Source organism: Myotis myotis, unplaced genomic scaffold, assembly GCF_014108235.1.
Source record: "Myotis myotis isolate mMyoMyo1 unplaced genomic scaffold, mMyoMyo1.p scaffold_m19_p_4, whole genome shotgun sequence".
In the NCBI taxonomy this organism is placed as follows: Eukaryota; Metazoa; Chordata; class Mammalia; order Chiroptera; family Vespertilionidae; genus Myotis; species Myotis myotis.
In genome coordinates this window covers 26,824,064-26,841,143 of record NW_023416346.1, presented here as the reverse complement: position 1 = coordinate 26,841,143, position 17,080 = coordinate 26,824,064, and the positions used below count along the sequence as shown (strand labels likewise).

Sequence of the window (17,080 nt, the reverse complement as noted above, 5' to 3'; positions counted from 1 at the left end):
TCCCCAGGTGCCCCCTACATCCATGTAGAGTGACATTCATATGTATCCTGAAACACCTTACTGTATGAGGGAGTGGGCTCCAGGGGTAGCCACCATGAAGAGAGTTTTGCCTCCTGTGTCTCTCCTTCCCCCTTCCCTTTGCTGGGGGACAGCCCTCCCAAGGCTCCCAATTGCATGATCAACAAAGATGGTCACATTCTCAGACAAGAAGGGATAGTCCTTCAGTATAGGCTTTGCAAGAGCTACATTGCCCTGCCAGAATCATCTTTCCAGCCCCTAGACAAATCAGAAAAGGTTTAGTCTACTCTACTCACTTTTCTTCGATGATGGTCTGACCATTGCTTCTGGTTTCTTCAATGATGAGTTTCTCTTCCTCAGGGAGTAAGACTTGTGGAACTGAATCTTTACGAGAACCTACAAATAAGCATTGCAAAAAGGTGGAGAGGGAAGAGTTCCTAGTGAGAACTATTTTTAGGTGTCAGTTCCTTTCTCCTATTGTTATTGAAGGGTACTTATTAATAGCATGTTACAACCTTGCACCCAGACATCCACCCAACATTAATGACTAAATCTTCCTGACCTGAGAAAATTCTAAATGACCAAATATATTGATTAAATCTTGGGGAGGAGAGAATTTTGTACTCAGAAAAATTATGTGAAAGGGCCACTGTGATACCTGTATTCAACCATGACCCCATCTTTTCCTGTTTTGCCTCTTTCACAGAAAAAAATTTGACCAGTGATCATTTGTCTATGCACATCTCCAGAGAAGAGCACACCACATCCTATGCTATGGTGTTATATAATTTTAGTAAATTTAGAATAACAGTACACTGTGACATAACATGCTTAAAGGGCCTCAGAAATATCACTCACTCCCATTTGTTCTCTTTGCAGTCCTATAAGGTGAGGTAGGGTCAGGAAAGACCATTTTGATCAAGGGTAGAGCCAGAGTTGGGAGATTTCTCTCTACTCATACTGTCTATAAGATTTGGGATAGAAGAGGTGGCAGAACAGACATAGGACCTAACTAAATAGCTCTCCTGCACATCCAATCTCCCCCTCATTTCTGGATCCTTCCTCCTGAAGCTCGAGCCCTTAATCTCAAGTCTCCTTGAGTCACTGGTTTCCTATCTTCTAAACCAGTGGTTCTCAACCTTCCTAATGCCGCGACCCTTTAATACAGTTCCTCATATTGTGGTGATCCCCAACCATAAAATTATTTTCATTGCTACTTCATAACTGTAATTTTGCTACTGTTATGAATCGTAATGTAAATATCTGATATGCAGGCTGTATTTAGGCGACTTTTGTGAAAGGGTCATTCGATCCCCAAAGGGGTCGCGACCCACAGGTTGAGAACCGCTTTTCTAAACCAAGCTCCTTCATGTTGTGAACACTCACTGCCTTCACTTGACCACCTCCCCTTTCCTGAGGTGGATATGTCTCTACCTCATAGCACTTCATAGGTACTTAATAAATGGATAGCAGACTGACTGACCAACAGACTGAATGCAGCAAGAAATAATAACAGTTTTAGAGAAACAGAACTTTTGGCTGGAGAGGGATAAAGGGTGGTAGTCACCATGATGCTAAAAGGCTTACTGTCTGCCAAGAACTGCACTATACACTTTCCACATGTAAAAGGTAGGCTGCGGAGGAACAAAATGTGATTCTTTAGGTTAGAGTACCTGCCTGCACCTCCAAGTATATCTATCAACTCTATTGATGTGAAGAGAGGTTGTGGGAAGAGGAGATGAGGTCAGATTTTGTATGAAGGATGTTGCTTCTGGTATCTCCTTGTGCCCTACTCATTCCTACTTTTCACATTAAAAACTGCTCTCACTTCCCTTTTCTGGATCCTCAAAACTTGTTAGCAGAGCTGGGTATGCCCAAAGCCACAGCCAGGTTTTGCCTGTGAAGCAGAAGTTGTGACAGTCCCTTCTTCATGGTCAAATGTGCCAACTTCCATATTGAACGTTTTCCTCATGACAGTCACTTCAAAAGCATATGTCAAGGCAGTCCACCTAAGAGATCCTCTCCCACACTCGAGATGTGTCAATGGCTGTCCAAAATGGAGCATGATGGAGAATTCATTTCTTACACAGATACCAAATCCCCACATAACCTATCCTGAGACATGATCGATGTGACCTGGCTTTTTAAAAAGCACAAAGATGAATCAGAAAACATTATCTCGCTTTCATTTTGTAACCTGAAAGTTGTTCAGGGACATACCCTCACCTAATAGTTCCCTGATAAATTGTATACATTTGAACAGCCCCTGCTAAGCAGCTACATTTCCAGATTTTCAGAGCAACTTTGAAACTTGAATTCAGTGAAGCACTGTTTGCTTAAATATGCAGCTGATCAAAGATAGTATTTTGACTTCCTTTCCAAATCTGCCTATAAGAAGAGATTAGCATCAGTTCACAGACACAGGAACTCTCTGGGCTCTTTAATTCCTAACTAGTGTTGATGAAGGTATCTGTGCACTTCAAAGGAGAATGACTTTTTTTTTAAAAAAAAAATTCATTTCTATCACCTCCAACTTTTTTACTCTTGCATCTCTCTTTCTCTCTGGGTGAAAAGAAACTGGGTAAACAAACCGCTTGGTAGGTAAAACCACCTTATCTGAAAGATGCAGTCCTGTACCGCTCCTCTGCACTGCTCCTCTGCACCAAGTCACCTGCTTTAAACACCCTGCACCAATGTGGGTTGCTTTTCTCTTCTTTTAAGAGGCAGTGAGCAGTAAAAAAGAAACATTACTCATTAGAGAAAGTGGTTTGGGGGAACCTACTTGAGCCATGGCCTTGTTGAATATTTGCGCTGGTACAGTAGGCTTCAATGACTTTAAGAATCTGAGCGTCCTCTTCCAGAGCAGCTGTACCTGTCAAATTTAATTAATAATTACTTTTCATAGTGATATATGCCTCTGGAGTCTCAAAATTATGCAGTGAACTCCACTGCTATGGACTGGCCTCTCTGAACAGTGGTATTTCTGAAAGACAGGAGCAAAAGCTTGTTCAATTCTCATAATGGAGTGAGAGTGACACTATTCCCAAGGAGAACTGGGACCAGCACCAGTGAGTTCAGCACCAAGGGTGGCATGCTCCCAAAGCCCATCCAAGAGCTCTAAACTGGGGAGTCCTGTCAGTCTCCTCCTCAAGGCCACGTTTACAGCACTGGGCTTGATACCAGCCTCAGTTCTCATCCAATACAACACATCCTTCCTCTCAAATTTCAAGGCACAACTTCTTTAGGAAGCTCTCTCCATTAACCCTAGACATTTTCCCAACCAACCAGCATAGCCACTGATTCTCCCTCTTCCTTCCTCCTCCTCCAACTCATTCTTGAAATGACTAGATGGCATAACCTTGTTAATATGCTGACATGCATACCCAAGTGAGTGGTGAGGGAGAGGGAGGGGGATTCAGAAGCCAGAGTTAATTAACAATTCATCCAGACTGTATTTTCAACTAATACACACAGTTTTGTCACACCTGATGAGAAACTAAGAGGGGAAAATGTATCCATAGCAAATGCTCCTTTTAATGGTTCTAAACCAGGTGGGCAAAATATTCAACATGAAAACCATACAGATGGTGTCTGCCTCAAATGACATGAAGTGCAGAGGAGGCAACTTATTAAAAAATTTTAGAGGTAACCAAAACTTTCTATGCATTTGTTGTTATGTAACAGATGATGCTGGGGGGAAAATTGCTCTAACTGTTTTTTAAAAAAATTGTCTGTCATTTAACCCATTACCAATTTTCAGAAAGTACAAAATGCATACTTTTCCGAATTACATATTCCTCTTCTGATGGCTTTCTTTCAGTCTTTCTTTTATGAAGAAACTTCTTCATGGTTTTGGGGCTTTTACTAGATTCCTGTAAGAATAGAGGTTTCTTTATGAATTAAACTTATCTTCCAAAAACAAATTAAAAAGAGCAAATAAAATTAAATAGAATGGTTCTCTCTTATTTTGTATGTCAGTATCAGGAGTGCATCAAAATGTAATACTATCCACAATTTTAAAAATGGTTCCAATAAATTCTGAAAGGTTAAGTAAAACAGAGGTAATGACATTGTCCTCTCAATTGCTATAGGGATGGGAGTAAGACTGGAGGGTGCCTACTAAAGATGCAGCAGATTCTCCAGGAGACCAAATGCCTTTAGGGTACCATCTGCAGAGAAAGTAATGGATGTCAATCCTAGGGAAATACAGTATTCCTAACGTGGTTTATATTCCCCACTGATACAATATTAAGGGAATTTAATAGTAATTAAATTATAACTACTACTGTACTATATACCTCTTTTCAAAGAGCTTGAAAATGATTTAAATTAATCTTCCTGTGCAACAGTCCCACAATGAAGAATATTAATTTTCATTTGTCCGATGGGAAAATTAAGACAAAGAGACTAAGTAATTTCCCCATGGTCAGAAAGAAAGGCCAAATGAAGGACTTCCTGATAATAATTTTGGGTTAGGGGTAACGTTCCTACAGCCAAGCTCAATATACATATATAAAACTTTTTAAATTAGTATATTTAAAAAGATACAAATTATATCAATTATTGAATTTGTTTTTGCCATATGCATAAAACGACAGACATGAAAAACTCACATGTGACAAAAATAACAAAAAATATACCTTTAAAATACAGGAAAACAGACATTTTTAAAGCATTATAAAATGACAGTTTCATATGTATTTCACAAGAGCCTGCTTTTTGAAGAAAATACTTACATGCCAGAATTGCATCTTCATATTTTAGCCACCAATAATAACAAGGGACAAAACAAGCACAAAGGAAAGCTTCATTCATAAAAGGTTACAGCACAACATTATGATGTCACTGTAAGCCAAAGATAGTGTTCTACCCTTACCTTCAAGATATAAGACATCCTCTAAAGTGAATATGTAAAGAAAGAGAAGATGAGCGTGAGAGGTCGATGGTTACAATGACCAAATCCATTTATCAATACTTCTAAAACAACATTTGAAATGTTAGTGTTATCATAAATTACACAGAGAGAATATCATCACGTTTCCCACATTAGTTTTAGATGCAATATCATCATGCAAAAGCCCAAGGAATACAGTTCTGTGCAGAATAACAAATGTTGAAAATAACTAAAATACACACTGCATAGTAAGAATTTATTAATAACTCTCTTCTCCCAGCAGAAAAAAAATAATCATGCCTTAGTTTTAATGGATTAGTTCTGTGAAGGATTAAGTCAATTTTACCCCCTCAAAGCTCACCTTAATTTGAATTTAGTAACTGACAATTATGAAATATCCATCATCAAAAAGGGGACCTACATAAATATGAAGTGGCACTCCTGGTTTAGGTAATCAAAGAAAAAAATTGGATGATTGCAATTATCACAGGTCAATTTTCAAAGCAAACCTGTGGGACTGTTTCATGGCCAAATTCTGAAAAAAGGTACATAATGAAAATTCAGCTCAAGAGTTATTTTTCCTATCCTGTTGGGTTGAAAGGATAAAATAGTTTTCCAGTGTCCAAATATTGTTCCATTTTTACTACACTAAGAGTTGAGGCAACAATTGAAACAGTAGCATGTGTTTCAAATAAAAACAAACTCAAAATTCAGCTAAGTCTTCATCATTCATCAAAATATACAATAGACAAATATATGCTGTCTTTGCATCATAACTCTAAGACATGTCTCACAACTATCATAAACTTAAATCTTCACTCACTAAGGCCTATTTAAAGAACAGTTACAAATAAATGATGATCTTTTCTAAAAGCTGAAATGGTGAGCAACAGGTTAGGGGGAAAAACGACTGGATGGAAAAGTTAAACTCCACACAGCTATGGAAGCTAGTGACTGACATTTCCTGATTGCAACTTCGAGAGAAAATAAAGCCTTGAAATCCCCACACTCCCCAAATACCAAATGTCCTCTACAGTTGACTTAGAAGACTCTTTTTTAAAGACATTCCTTTCATTAACTTCTTTTCCCTTTTCAACTGCAGCAAATAGTTCAGACTTTCATAGTTCAGACACATGGCTTGTTACCATAAGACTCTACTGATTTGGTTCAATAGATCAAAATGATCCAAAAAGTAGAATTGGGTCTGTTTGGTTGGAAATTCAACTCTAATGAAGTGGCTCTTTTTTGAGATGTGTATACATCACACCAATTTAAAAATTATCATATCATCATAAAGGTAAAACAAAGGCACTTCAAGAGGAGGTTGGGGAAACTCAGTACACATAAACCCTGTGGAAATTCAATAAATATTTGTAGATAAACAATGGGGAAAAAGAAAATTAAGAACTAAAAATCACCCTAGCTGGTTTGGCTCAGTGGATAGAGTGTCAGTCTATGGACTGAGGGGTTCCGGGTTTGATTCTGGTCAAGGGCACATGCCTGGGTTGGGGACTCAATCCCCAGCAGGCGGCATGCAGGAGGCAGCCGATCAATGATTCTCTTTCATCATTGATGTTTCTCTCTCTCTCTCTCTCTCTCTCTCTCTCTCTCTCTCTCTCTCTCTCTCTCTCTCTCCCCTCTGAAATCAATAAAAATATTTTTAAAAAGAAATAAAAAATCAATGAATCAAGCAATTGACTGACATGTATCACCTATCATAAATTCTAAGCACATTCCCTCAGAACTATTGGTAATAAGCTACAAAATTAGCTTGTCAGAAGCATTTTATATCATATATAGTAAAATTACCTCTTTATAACTTAGTGCTGCTGATGGTCTAAGTGGAGGTGCAGGTCGTAGACAACTTAAACTCCATGGTTTTATAATTTGAGGAGGCTCCAAGGGTCCTCGGGGCTGTCCAGTAGAGCTAAAAGACTGGGAAAATGTCTGATGAGATATTGGCAATCTGCCATTGGAACCCAACCTTATGCCCCACAGTAAGAGAACATCAATAGTAAGAGAACGTCATTGGATCAGCGGTGCCAGCCACAGAAAGGAAAGAACAAAAAACAAAAGTCTCCAGTTTAAGAACTTGCACTTTCCAGTCAAGATTATGGGGTCTCTAATACCTTAACCAATAAAGAAATTTTTTTTAAAAAAAAGCAAAACTGGAAAAAAAAAGATTATGGGGTCTCTATGGAACAGTACTAAATGAATTCAATATCCCATACTCCTGTTCTCTCTCTCTCTTCTGCAATTTCATTAAAGTCAGAATTTTTTTCATCTATAAGGGAGAACAGTCAAAATTTAATGAGTTCAGTTATATGTTTAGCACTCTATTAGATACTTAAATTGGTTATTTCATCAGAACAAACATAAAAACTGTAACAAAGTGAAGTAATTAGCCAGTAATTGGCAAAGCTAATATCTGAACCCAGATCTGAGGCCAAAGCCCTTGTTCTTCCTACCACAAAACACAGTTCCCCAAACTGGAATTTTGGTATCACAGGTTTGAGTGTTAATAAACAACACAGCATATCTTCAGTATCACTCAGCAAGTACAGTAAAATCTCACCAATTCAAATTCCATAAATAGCTAAATTTATGATAACTTGGAAGAAAACAAACTAAGAGTTTACCCTTGAAGGCTACTGAGTGAATATCTATACTAATAAAAGGGTAATATGCTAATTAGAGCAGACATCTTCCGGACGACCTTCCGGACATCCTTCTGGACAAAGCCGCAGCGGCTGCAAGGGCCAAGGCTTAGGCCAACAGTGGCAGCAGCAGTGGGGTAATGGGGGCGGTGCCTTCCCCTGATCCTTCAGGTCACCTCCCACAGAGGGAGGCTAGACTGCGGCTTAGGCTGGGGCTGGGGCCAAGGCAGAGGCAGTTAGAGGCAATCAGGCTGGCAGGGGGGCAAGTTAGGGGCGATCAGGCTGGCAAGGGGGCAAGTTAGGGATGATCAGGCCAGCAGGGGGGCAAGTTAGGGTCGATCAGGCCGGCATGGGGCACGTTAGGGGTGATCAGACAGGCAGGCAGAGGGGTTAGGGGCAATCAGACAGGCAGGCAGGTGAGCGGTTAGGAGCCAGTAGTCCTGGATTGAGAGAGGGATGTCCAACTGCGGTTTAGGCCTGATCCCACAGTCGGACATTCCCCAAAGGGTCCCAGATTGGAGAGGTTGCAGGCTGGGCTGAGGGACCCCCCCCCCCCACCGCATGAATTTCATGTCCTAGGCCTCTAGTGATAGTATAAATGAGATTACATGGAGATGCTTCAATACTTAGGAAGGTAAACTGATGGTTTTGACTTAGCACACTATTAATATGAGAACAACAGTTGCTAACTAAAAATAAATCTTGCCTATCATTAAAACATTTTAGCAGGACTTCTGGTTAGAAAAATATTGCTAGCAGTTAGTTGGTACTCCAAGTTAAGGTCAAACTAAACTGCACACATTTAAGTAAAACTGTATTAATTTAGGAGGACCTCTCTCCACAAGAAATACAAATTAGTGAGGCTTAACTGTACTTCAAAACATACAGATATAGACTACCCAAAGATTAAGGGCATGCTCACTGCTTCTTATAAGTCCTCAGCAGACAGGATTTGACGATTTAGTAATCCCTGGACAGAACAAATGGACTACTTACAGAATGAGCACTACAAGATGATGATGATGTCTTGGATAATGAACTGCAGGAGGCAGGTCCTCTAATCAGTCTATACAGCTGTTCCAGCCATTCCTGGAAGTCCTGGTTGTTGCTGCAGTGGACCACAATTCTCTCTAATATGTGACCTGAATCACCCACATTTGGAAACAAAAGGCAAGGAGAACCTTGAGCTTGCCTCATTCAAAAACACTTCACACAACTTGGACTCAAGTGTCTATTTTCAGGAGTTTTTATACTTATGGGAGAACGCTTTTGAAACTACTATATAAAGAACAGATATGCTGTGATAATAAAGAAATAGTTATATCTGATTTGTAAAACCGTCCTTGATTTCTACTGCTTACAGAACCTTAGAAGTAGTATAAAACTTCACTCTAAACAAACTCACAATCCAAAAATTTAAGTAGAGTGCATTTAATTCATAATATAAAGTGAGAATATTGTAGTTTTACCCAATATCAAAGTTGAAACAAAATCCAACTAAGACTGGTTACACCTAACACCAAATCTTTAACTCCCTATTGGGAAAAAGGGGGGTAAGGTCTGGGACCATTATCCTAGTGTTCACCATTGCACCATATCAGTGCATAAAGTACAAACCATTGACCTGGCAAAAGGGACAACAGGCTAAAATGTCAGAGAGCCAGGCATTTTCTCAATTTGTGAAAAAAGTTTTATGGCTTTTCAGCACTTTTTAGAAACATAATAAAATCTTGCTAATTCATAAGCTAATGATAAAATTGCTGATAAAATTCCACATCTTTGGCTTCTCTGCCACCAGGGAATAGATTGCAGAAAGGGGAGAAAATTGCATTAACATCAGTCCATTTTGTTATTTCTTAGCTCTAACAAGTAGCTCTTATTCAAGAGAAAATTGAAACTAATGGCAAACCTGAGGCTTTTGAATGACCAGGAGATTTCTCTGTTCTATAGCTGTACCCTAATTATCCCAGGAAATAATATACACTTTGTCATGCCCATGCAAAAGTTACTCGTGGACTATATAACAGAAAATAATAGCATTTATTTATTTAAACCCCACTTCTTTCCAAAAAGGATTTGAAGTAGCTACATGAAAAAAAGAAAATTACCTACCTGTGATTTCAAATGTGTAGTCATTCCCTTCAATTTCATCTAATCTAGTCATCACCATTCCTGCTATTGGTATTTTTCCCTACCAGGAAAAAAAAAGAACATTTCCCATTAATTCTGTGGTTGCACATGTCTCTGCTTAGTTCTATTAGATTTTCTGACCCTCTCAGGAATCACTGCCAGATTATGGCTAGATATATTTCTCTGGTCTGTCAATAGATAATGTTTCCCTGCTTTAAATTTCAATAAGATAAGAAAGAGGAAAAACTGGGTTGTGTTTTGCTAGCACATCTTAAACCATAAGGTCAAGATTTATAAACAGCTTACTTTTCTAACAGATTTTCATGAAAAATCAGTAAACGAAGACTCAAATTTTATGAAAATTAATAATTGCTAGGCCAAGATAAGAGGCAACAGTAATTTATAATACTCCATATTTAGGGAACAGACTGAAGGAAGTTTAATTTCTTAAGGAGTTTAATGATTTGCATCTCAGAAATTCAAACCATATGATGAGACTGTTAGGATGAGGTTCCAGCTTTATAGTTTTTTAACAGTAATGATATAATATGGACCTGTAAAATGCTTTTGCTAATTGATCTAGTTGCAGACTTATATTTATGTTTATACATTTATAACCAGTGCAGTGGACATTCAGGATAAACCCATTTTAGTAATATAAAGGATTTAAGGCACATCCGCTCTTCTAAGCTATATAATTACAATGAAGGTTCAGAACATTCTGCCTTTTTTGGATGGAGCTTTTAATGTGATAGTAGAAATACTGCATCTGGATGGAAATCTCTGTTAATTATGAGTCCTGCTATTGGTTCTATATGAAATCTACTAACCTGATAGATAAAGCCACTCATCCGAGGACTTGCAGATAACATTATCAAGACATTTGAAAATAACATGAGGTACCGCTCCTCTTTTTCCTGAAGTGGAATGAAAAATATTAAGTGAAGAATAGAAATTGGACATTTTATTTGTTAAGAATTTCTGGCCCTGGCCAGTGTGGCTCAGTTGGTTGGAGCATCATCCTGTACACCAAAAGGTCATGGGTTTGATTCCCAGTCAGAGTACATATCTAGGTTCCATCCCCAGTTGGTGCATGTATGGGGAGGCAACCTATCAATGTTTCTCACATCGATTACTTTTTTTCTGTCTCTCTCTCTCCCCATTCCTCTCTCTAAAATCAATAAACATAGCCTCTCGAATTACTATTTTGTAACATAGATCTTACATAAGGCAATGAAACATGAACAGCAAATTTAAAAGAAAGATACTCAATTTAAAAGCACAGAACTAGTTGAATTTTATTTTGAAATGGATATAAACCAAGTCTCTCTCCTTCCCAGACATAACAATTAAATACAAATAACCCTGGTTGTTTCCCAAGTATGTAAGCCTGAGAGTCACATAATTAATGCCTTCCTGCCCAAGCTGCAGCCAGAGCACAAGATAACTATCTAGGTCAGGGGTGGGCAAACTTTTTGACTCGAGGGCCACGATGGGTTCTTAAACTGGACCGGAGGGCCGGAACAAAAGCATGGATGGAGTGTTTGTGTGAACTAATATAAATTCAAAGTAAACATCATTACATAAAAGGGTACGGTCTTTTTTTTCAATAGTTTTATTCATTTCAAATGGGCCGGATCCGGCCCGCGGGCCGTAGTTTGCCCACGGCTGACCTAGGTTCACAAAAAGAAAACTATTTTATTTTGAAAAGTAGCAAAATAAAGAGTTTTTCAGGTGATAGGAAATTTATTATGTTCTAACATGTATGTTAAATTCTTATTTATAAAATTAATTTTAATCAGTAAGAACAAGATAGTTTTTGCATATATAAAGAGAAGTAAATACTTTTTAATGGCATGAAAGAAAATTTTACACAGAAGGATTTCTCTGAACTCCTTAAACAGATATGCAATTAGTAGATGCAAACAATTACATTCAGCTTACATGTCCAGCCATCTTAGCTGCAATTATCCTTATACCTATCTCCATCTTCTTCTTCCCACTTGAGAAGAGCAACCTTTTGAAGCTAACTCTTCTAACAAGGGCTCTCCATCCTTTCACATCTTTCTCTTCCTTGGCTTCCTTCTATAGATATCTCACCTCTGTCTTCTAGCAGCCTCACCTATTCAATCAGCTTTTTCTTTTTGCTTTTAACATATGCACATTTCCTATCATAATAGGCCTTCACTTGCCCCTGTGACTACTTATACAAAATGCCACTTCTTGTTATATTTCACTGATCTATAAATAGATAATGTTTCCCTGCTTTAAATTTTAATCAGATAAGAAAGGGGGGAAACTGGGTTGTGTTTTGCTGCCTTCATGTTCTCCCTATTGATCCCTACCTACTTGCTTTGCTCTCTTAAAGTAATCAATAACTGCCTTCTAGCGAAATCCAATGGCTTCTTCTTGGTCTCCATGCTCCTTGACCTCTGAACCTTCTGTAGCACTCAGCAGGCTGACCATTTTCAAATGATTTTCCTGGAATTTCCATGACTCCACACTCTCCCAGTCCTCCACTATCTTCCTCTTTGTCTTTTCTTTCAGGTAGTGATTCTTTCTCCCTTCAACGAAGAGGTTTATCCAAAGGTGTGAAACTCTAATAGTGAAACTCTCTGCATTAACCTCCCCCAGAGTATTTACATTTTAAATGAGATTGCTTATTAACCCTATGTAATGAATCTCTGACAGAGACCTGTCCGGGAGCATAGGAAGATGTTTTAAGAGTGGGAAGGCAATTCTAACACCAGATAAATCATACCAGTTGACATAATCAACCTTCTTCCCCTACTCTACCCCCTTCCTAAAAGACATAATACATCTTCAGCCCTCTGTGCTTCTCTCTGGATATTTACTTCCTTGGAAGGCCCATCTGTCAGAGACATCTAAGTCTCTGCCTCTAACTCTGACCTCCCACCCACATTTCTATACTTTTTTTTTACAGCTACCTACAAGACATTTCCACCTGTATACCTACAGTTACTTGAAAGCTAACACATCTAAATTACATTTGTTATTTCCTCTAGCCCACAACTTCCTATAGACTTTCCCATCTAAACATGCCTGAGATTTGCCCCTTAAGTTTCATTCTCTCCACCACTACCTTCATCAGGGGTACTTATCACTTTCCAACTCATCTATACTTTCTGTTTCTAGCCCCACCCCCTCCAGCTTACCTGACATATATGGTTGTCAGATTAAATATCCCTTTCATTATGTTTCTCTTCTACCAAAGTCTCATAGTTTCCTATTGCCTGCTGCGTCAATGTGAACTATTCTTGTCTGACATCCAAGGTTCTTCATAACCTGACTCTGACTCAATCAATTTCTCCACTCTGCCCAACATGCTTCCTCTGCTCCTAACAGACTGGCTTCCTCATTGTGTTGTAGAAAAAAGACAATTTCCTGTTCTCTTCTGGAATAAAAATGACCTCTACCTTACAAAATCCTCTCCTTCCCTCTTCATGGCCCTCCTCCTCAAATCTTATCTCCATAAAATATTCTTTTTTACTCTCCATAAAATATCCTTCTCTGAACGTCAATAGAATCTATTGTTGAGATTGCACAAACTGGCATTGATTATTTTGGTTTGTTTTCTACTTTCAACTTGTGTTTTAATCTGTTCTTAAGGAATTCTTTGAAGGCAGAGAACAATGTGTGTTCTATCTTCCTATCTCCCATAGCACCTAGCAGTATTGGGCAAAGAATAGGTGCTCAGTTTCTTTGAATGTTCGAGCATTTGACCTTTATTAAAGAACAAATAAAGGAAGAAAAATGTGAAAAATGGAAAAAATGGTGTTGATATTTGAAACATCTTACCTCACATGTTCCGTACTGTACCATTACTTGTGACATAAAAATTACATTTCCCAATGTTTTAATATCCTCCCCTTCCCATGCCTGAATAGGTTCAGAAAGTATCTGCAACTCCAGCTGTTTTCGTTTTCTTAGATCTTGGCACTGTCCCTATAGAAGAAAAGCAGAGGAACAGAAATTCTTATGAAACAGACCTAAAACAAGACCAAAGTAAGATGTGGCTTTTGAGTCTCATAGACTTCCACAGTGTTCCTATTCTTCACCATGAATCCCATCACCAATGTCTTGACAGATGGAAAAATCCACTACTCTCAATTTCTAGCCTTGAGTCTCCAAAAGTTTTGTGAAGAAGAGCTACTTTTCATCTTGCCAAAGTATCAGATAAAATGGAGGAAGGAGCTTGTTTCTCCTTCCCTGCAAGGAATATGGGAAGACAAGTAGCAGAATCACATCAAACAGAACCAGGAGACCAATTGGTAGATTCAGAACTTCTAGGTGATGTCCCTGCTCTAGCTCCTCTCAATCTTGTCTACCTACATAAATAGTGTTTTAATTACAAAGCAATTTTATTTTTCTAATACATGCTCAGTTTCCAATCAACTAACATCTTAATTTTTTTAAAAAAAAAGTGACTCCAGACCTGGCCAGCATGGCTCAGTGGTTGAGCATCAACCTATGAACCAGTAGGCCACGGTTCAATTTCCGGTCAGGGCACATGCCCGGGTTGTGGGCTCGATCCCCAGTGGAGAGTGTGCAGGAGGCAGCCAATCAATGATTTTTCTCTCATCATTGATGTTTCTATGTCTCTCTCCATCTCCCTTCCTCTCTGAAATCAATAAAAAAAAATACTAAAAAAATAAAAATAAAAAGTGACTCCAGGAATTACAGAAAAAGAGAAAAATTAATTCTTTATGCCACAACGAATCAAACTAATCTTATAATAAAACATATGTACTACCCTGTACTTTATTTAGGAACTACTAGTAAATTCTATTAAAAATACTAAATTAATTTTTATTCCTAAAAGGATTGGAAAAAAAGAGATACACCTGAATTTCATGAGTACAAATGGAAAATACAAACCAAGAAACAATAGGTGGGATATAAATACAATACAATACAACACACACACACACATACATACACACACACACATACATACACACACACACCATTGCTTCAGAAAGTGTGAAATTATCTTAGAGTAATGTAACAGTACTCATTCCAAATTAAATATAAAAATAAGCATATGATTAGTTATGTCACTGTTTGCAAATGAATGTCAGTTTTTTTGGATGTGTTTTCTATAAAATTTATGCTGCCACTTCCAGCAAAATGGAAACTTGAAGAAATAAATTCATTGTACATATATTTTTGAAGCATCTATAGTGCAAATAAATATACTATCACCATCAAAGCAAGTTTTACAACATGTGTTGAACCGTGTAAAACTGCCAATATTAGACTGTTTTTGATCTATAAGAGCAATTTTAACCTAATTCCTTATTATGGTCTTCAATTTTCTGTTTAACCACGGACATGTCAGGTACTGATTTTTCAACAGCAATAAAAACGAGGTGATAGTGAATGTTGCATCACAACCTTACAGCAAGAATCAATAACTAAACATTAATCTCAATCACTTAGAATGCTACAGAAATGTCTCAACTGAAGCTAAACTTAGTCAGTTGCCCAAAATAATGTTTTATTTCCTTCTAAAATGCCACCAAGTGGTTTTACATCAGTTGGTATCAAGAAGTTATTAACTATCATGCTCAAGATACAAGATTACAGGCACATTTGATAGCAATCTATATAAAGCAATTGTATTTTAGTAGGTTTTCTTTTCCTTTTACATTTGATGAAGATTTTTTTCATATGCAAAGAATAAATTCACACCTTTTGGCATAAGTAGATGAATCTAGTATTGATGTCAGTCAGTGAACAACAAGTTGCATCAACATAAAGTGAGCAACACAGGGGTAAAGACAAAGAGACTAAAGGAAACCCCCCACCTACACAGCAATGCTTAATGTGGCAGAGACTTCAAATGTGAGTGCTTTATACCCTCAGACTGGCAACCTTTCTTAGGTAAGCATGATTTTTGGAAGACAAATTTAAATGAATCAATCCCGGCAATATTGTCACTACAGCTTATTGTTTCCACTCTAAAGACCTTTTCATAAGAAAATAAATGTTACACACAAATTACTCTTTTAGAAACACAGCATAAAAATGGAGAAATATAATTTTAGAACATGACCTACCATGAGAGTTTTGAATGCTATGATGGCTTTCAGAACATCTTGATGATCCGGATGTGTATCCTATTAAATGAATACATTTTAAAACAATATTAAAAGAGAACAGATCAGTAGTTGCCAGGGGTTAGAGGTGGGAGAAGGGTGTGGCTGCAAAGAGACAAAATGAGGAAATTTTGGGGATGATGGAACTGTTCTGTATCTCAATAGTGGGAGTAGTAACACAAATCTATGCATGTCATAAAACTGACATCAAAAGAAAAAAGTCAATTTTAATGTATGCTAATGTAAAAATTTAAAGAAAGCATTTGAGCATTTGGAATATCAGCACCGCCAATTATTAGATGATTAAGAAATTAAAACCTTACCGGAGAGCTCATTTGGTTAAAGTATTGCCCTGATGCACCAAGGTTGTGGGTTTGAACCCCTATCAGGGCATATTCAGGAAGCAACCAGTGAATGCATGGATGGGTGGAGCAATGAATCAATTTTTAAGCCCTGGCCACTCTGGCTCAGTAGGTGGAGTGTTGTCCATACACGGAAACACCAAAAAAAGTTGTGGGTTCAATCCCCCCCAGTTGGGGTGTATGGGGAAGGCAACCAATTGATGTTTTTCTCTCACATCGATGTTTCTCTCTCTCTCTCTCTCTCTCTCTCTCTCTCTCTCTCTCTCTCTCTCTCTTTCTCTCTTTCCTCTCCCCTTCCACTTTCTAAAATAAAATAAAATTTTTTTAAAAGGTATGAAAATGGGTGGTAACACATCATTATATTTGATAACCACATATTAGGTATGGTTATTGAGGCAAAAGTTACCATTTCCTTTTTTGCTGTTAATAAAAAAAATAATTGGGGGCATCATTAGTCACATTGTTAGTAAATGACAATAGATAGGGAATTATGGAAACAGAGTGGTGGTTAAGAGAAAAATCAATCCAATTTTATCTCCTAAAATCCTTCTTTTTTCTTTCAGCAGACTCAAATGGCAAATGGGGGGGGGGGAATCCAAGTTTTATACCATATATGCCTTCTTAAGCAAAGTTATTACATATGGTCTGCAATTCCACAGTACTTACAACACCAAAAAGTGGACAGCTTCAAAAATTGCTTTGAGCAGGATTGGGGGGTGGGGGAGCAATGGGGGACCACACATTTTTAATACCTTAATCAATAAAAAAATTGCTTTGAGAAATGCACATCTCCATAACTGTTTATGAAGGAAAAGTAGAGCTTCTTGGGGATAGATATACACCTATATGGGGTTATATGAAGTATAGATATGTATCTAACATTGGGGGTATATATGT

At 37.9% G+C, this 17,080-nt stretch overlaps 1 protein-coding gene across 4 annotated transcripts in view; it reads right to left on the bottom strand.

The window, feature by feature from the left end:
- The window catches only part of ARHGEF6 (Rac/Cdc42 guanine nucleotide exchange factor 6), a 142,875-nt gene that overhangs the window by 14,414 nt on the left and 111,381 nt on the right, over positions 1 to 17,080 (bottom strand). For 2 of the 4 annotated variants that reach the window (XM_036304946.1, XM_036304948.1), the window contains 10 exons: positions 15,783 to 15,842; positions 13,519 to 13,665; positions 10,530 to 10,616; positions 9,682 to 9,760; positions 8,566 to 8,711; positions 6,722 to 6,859; positions 4,895 to 4,915; positions 3,797 to 3,890; positions 2,801 to 2,890; positions 315 to 414 (listed from right to left, as the gene is read on the bottom strand). In XM_036304946.1, coding sequence (XP_036160839.1) covers positions 315 to 414; positions 2,801 to 2,890; positions 3,797 to 3,890; positions 4,895 to 4,915; positions 6,722 to 6,859; positions 8,566 to 8,711; positions 9,682 to 9,760; positions 10,530 to 10,616; positions 13,519 to 13,665; positions 15,783 to 15,842 — 962 coding nt within the window. The remainder of the gene's footprint in view (positions 1 to 314; positions 415 to 2,800; positions 2,891 to 3,796; positions 3,891 to 4,894; positions 4,916 to 6,721; positions 6,860 to 8,565; positions 8,712 to 9,681; positions 9,761 to 10,529; positions 10,617 to 13,518; positions 13,666 to 15,782; positions 15,843 to 17,080) is intronic. The other 2 variants (XM_036304949.1, XM_036304947.1) reach the window with 2 other exon arrangements.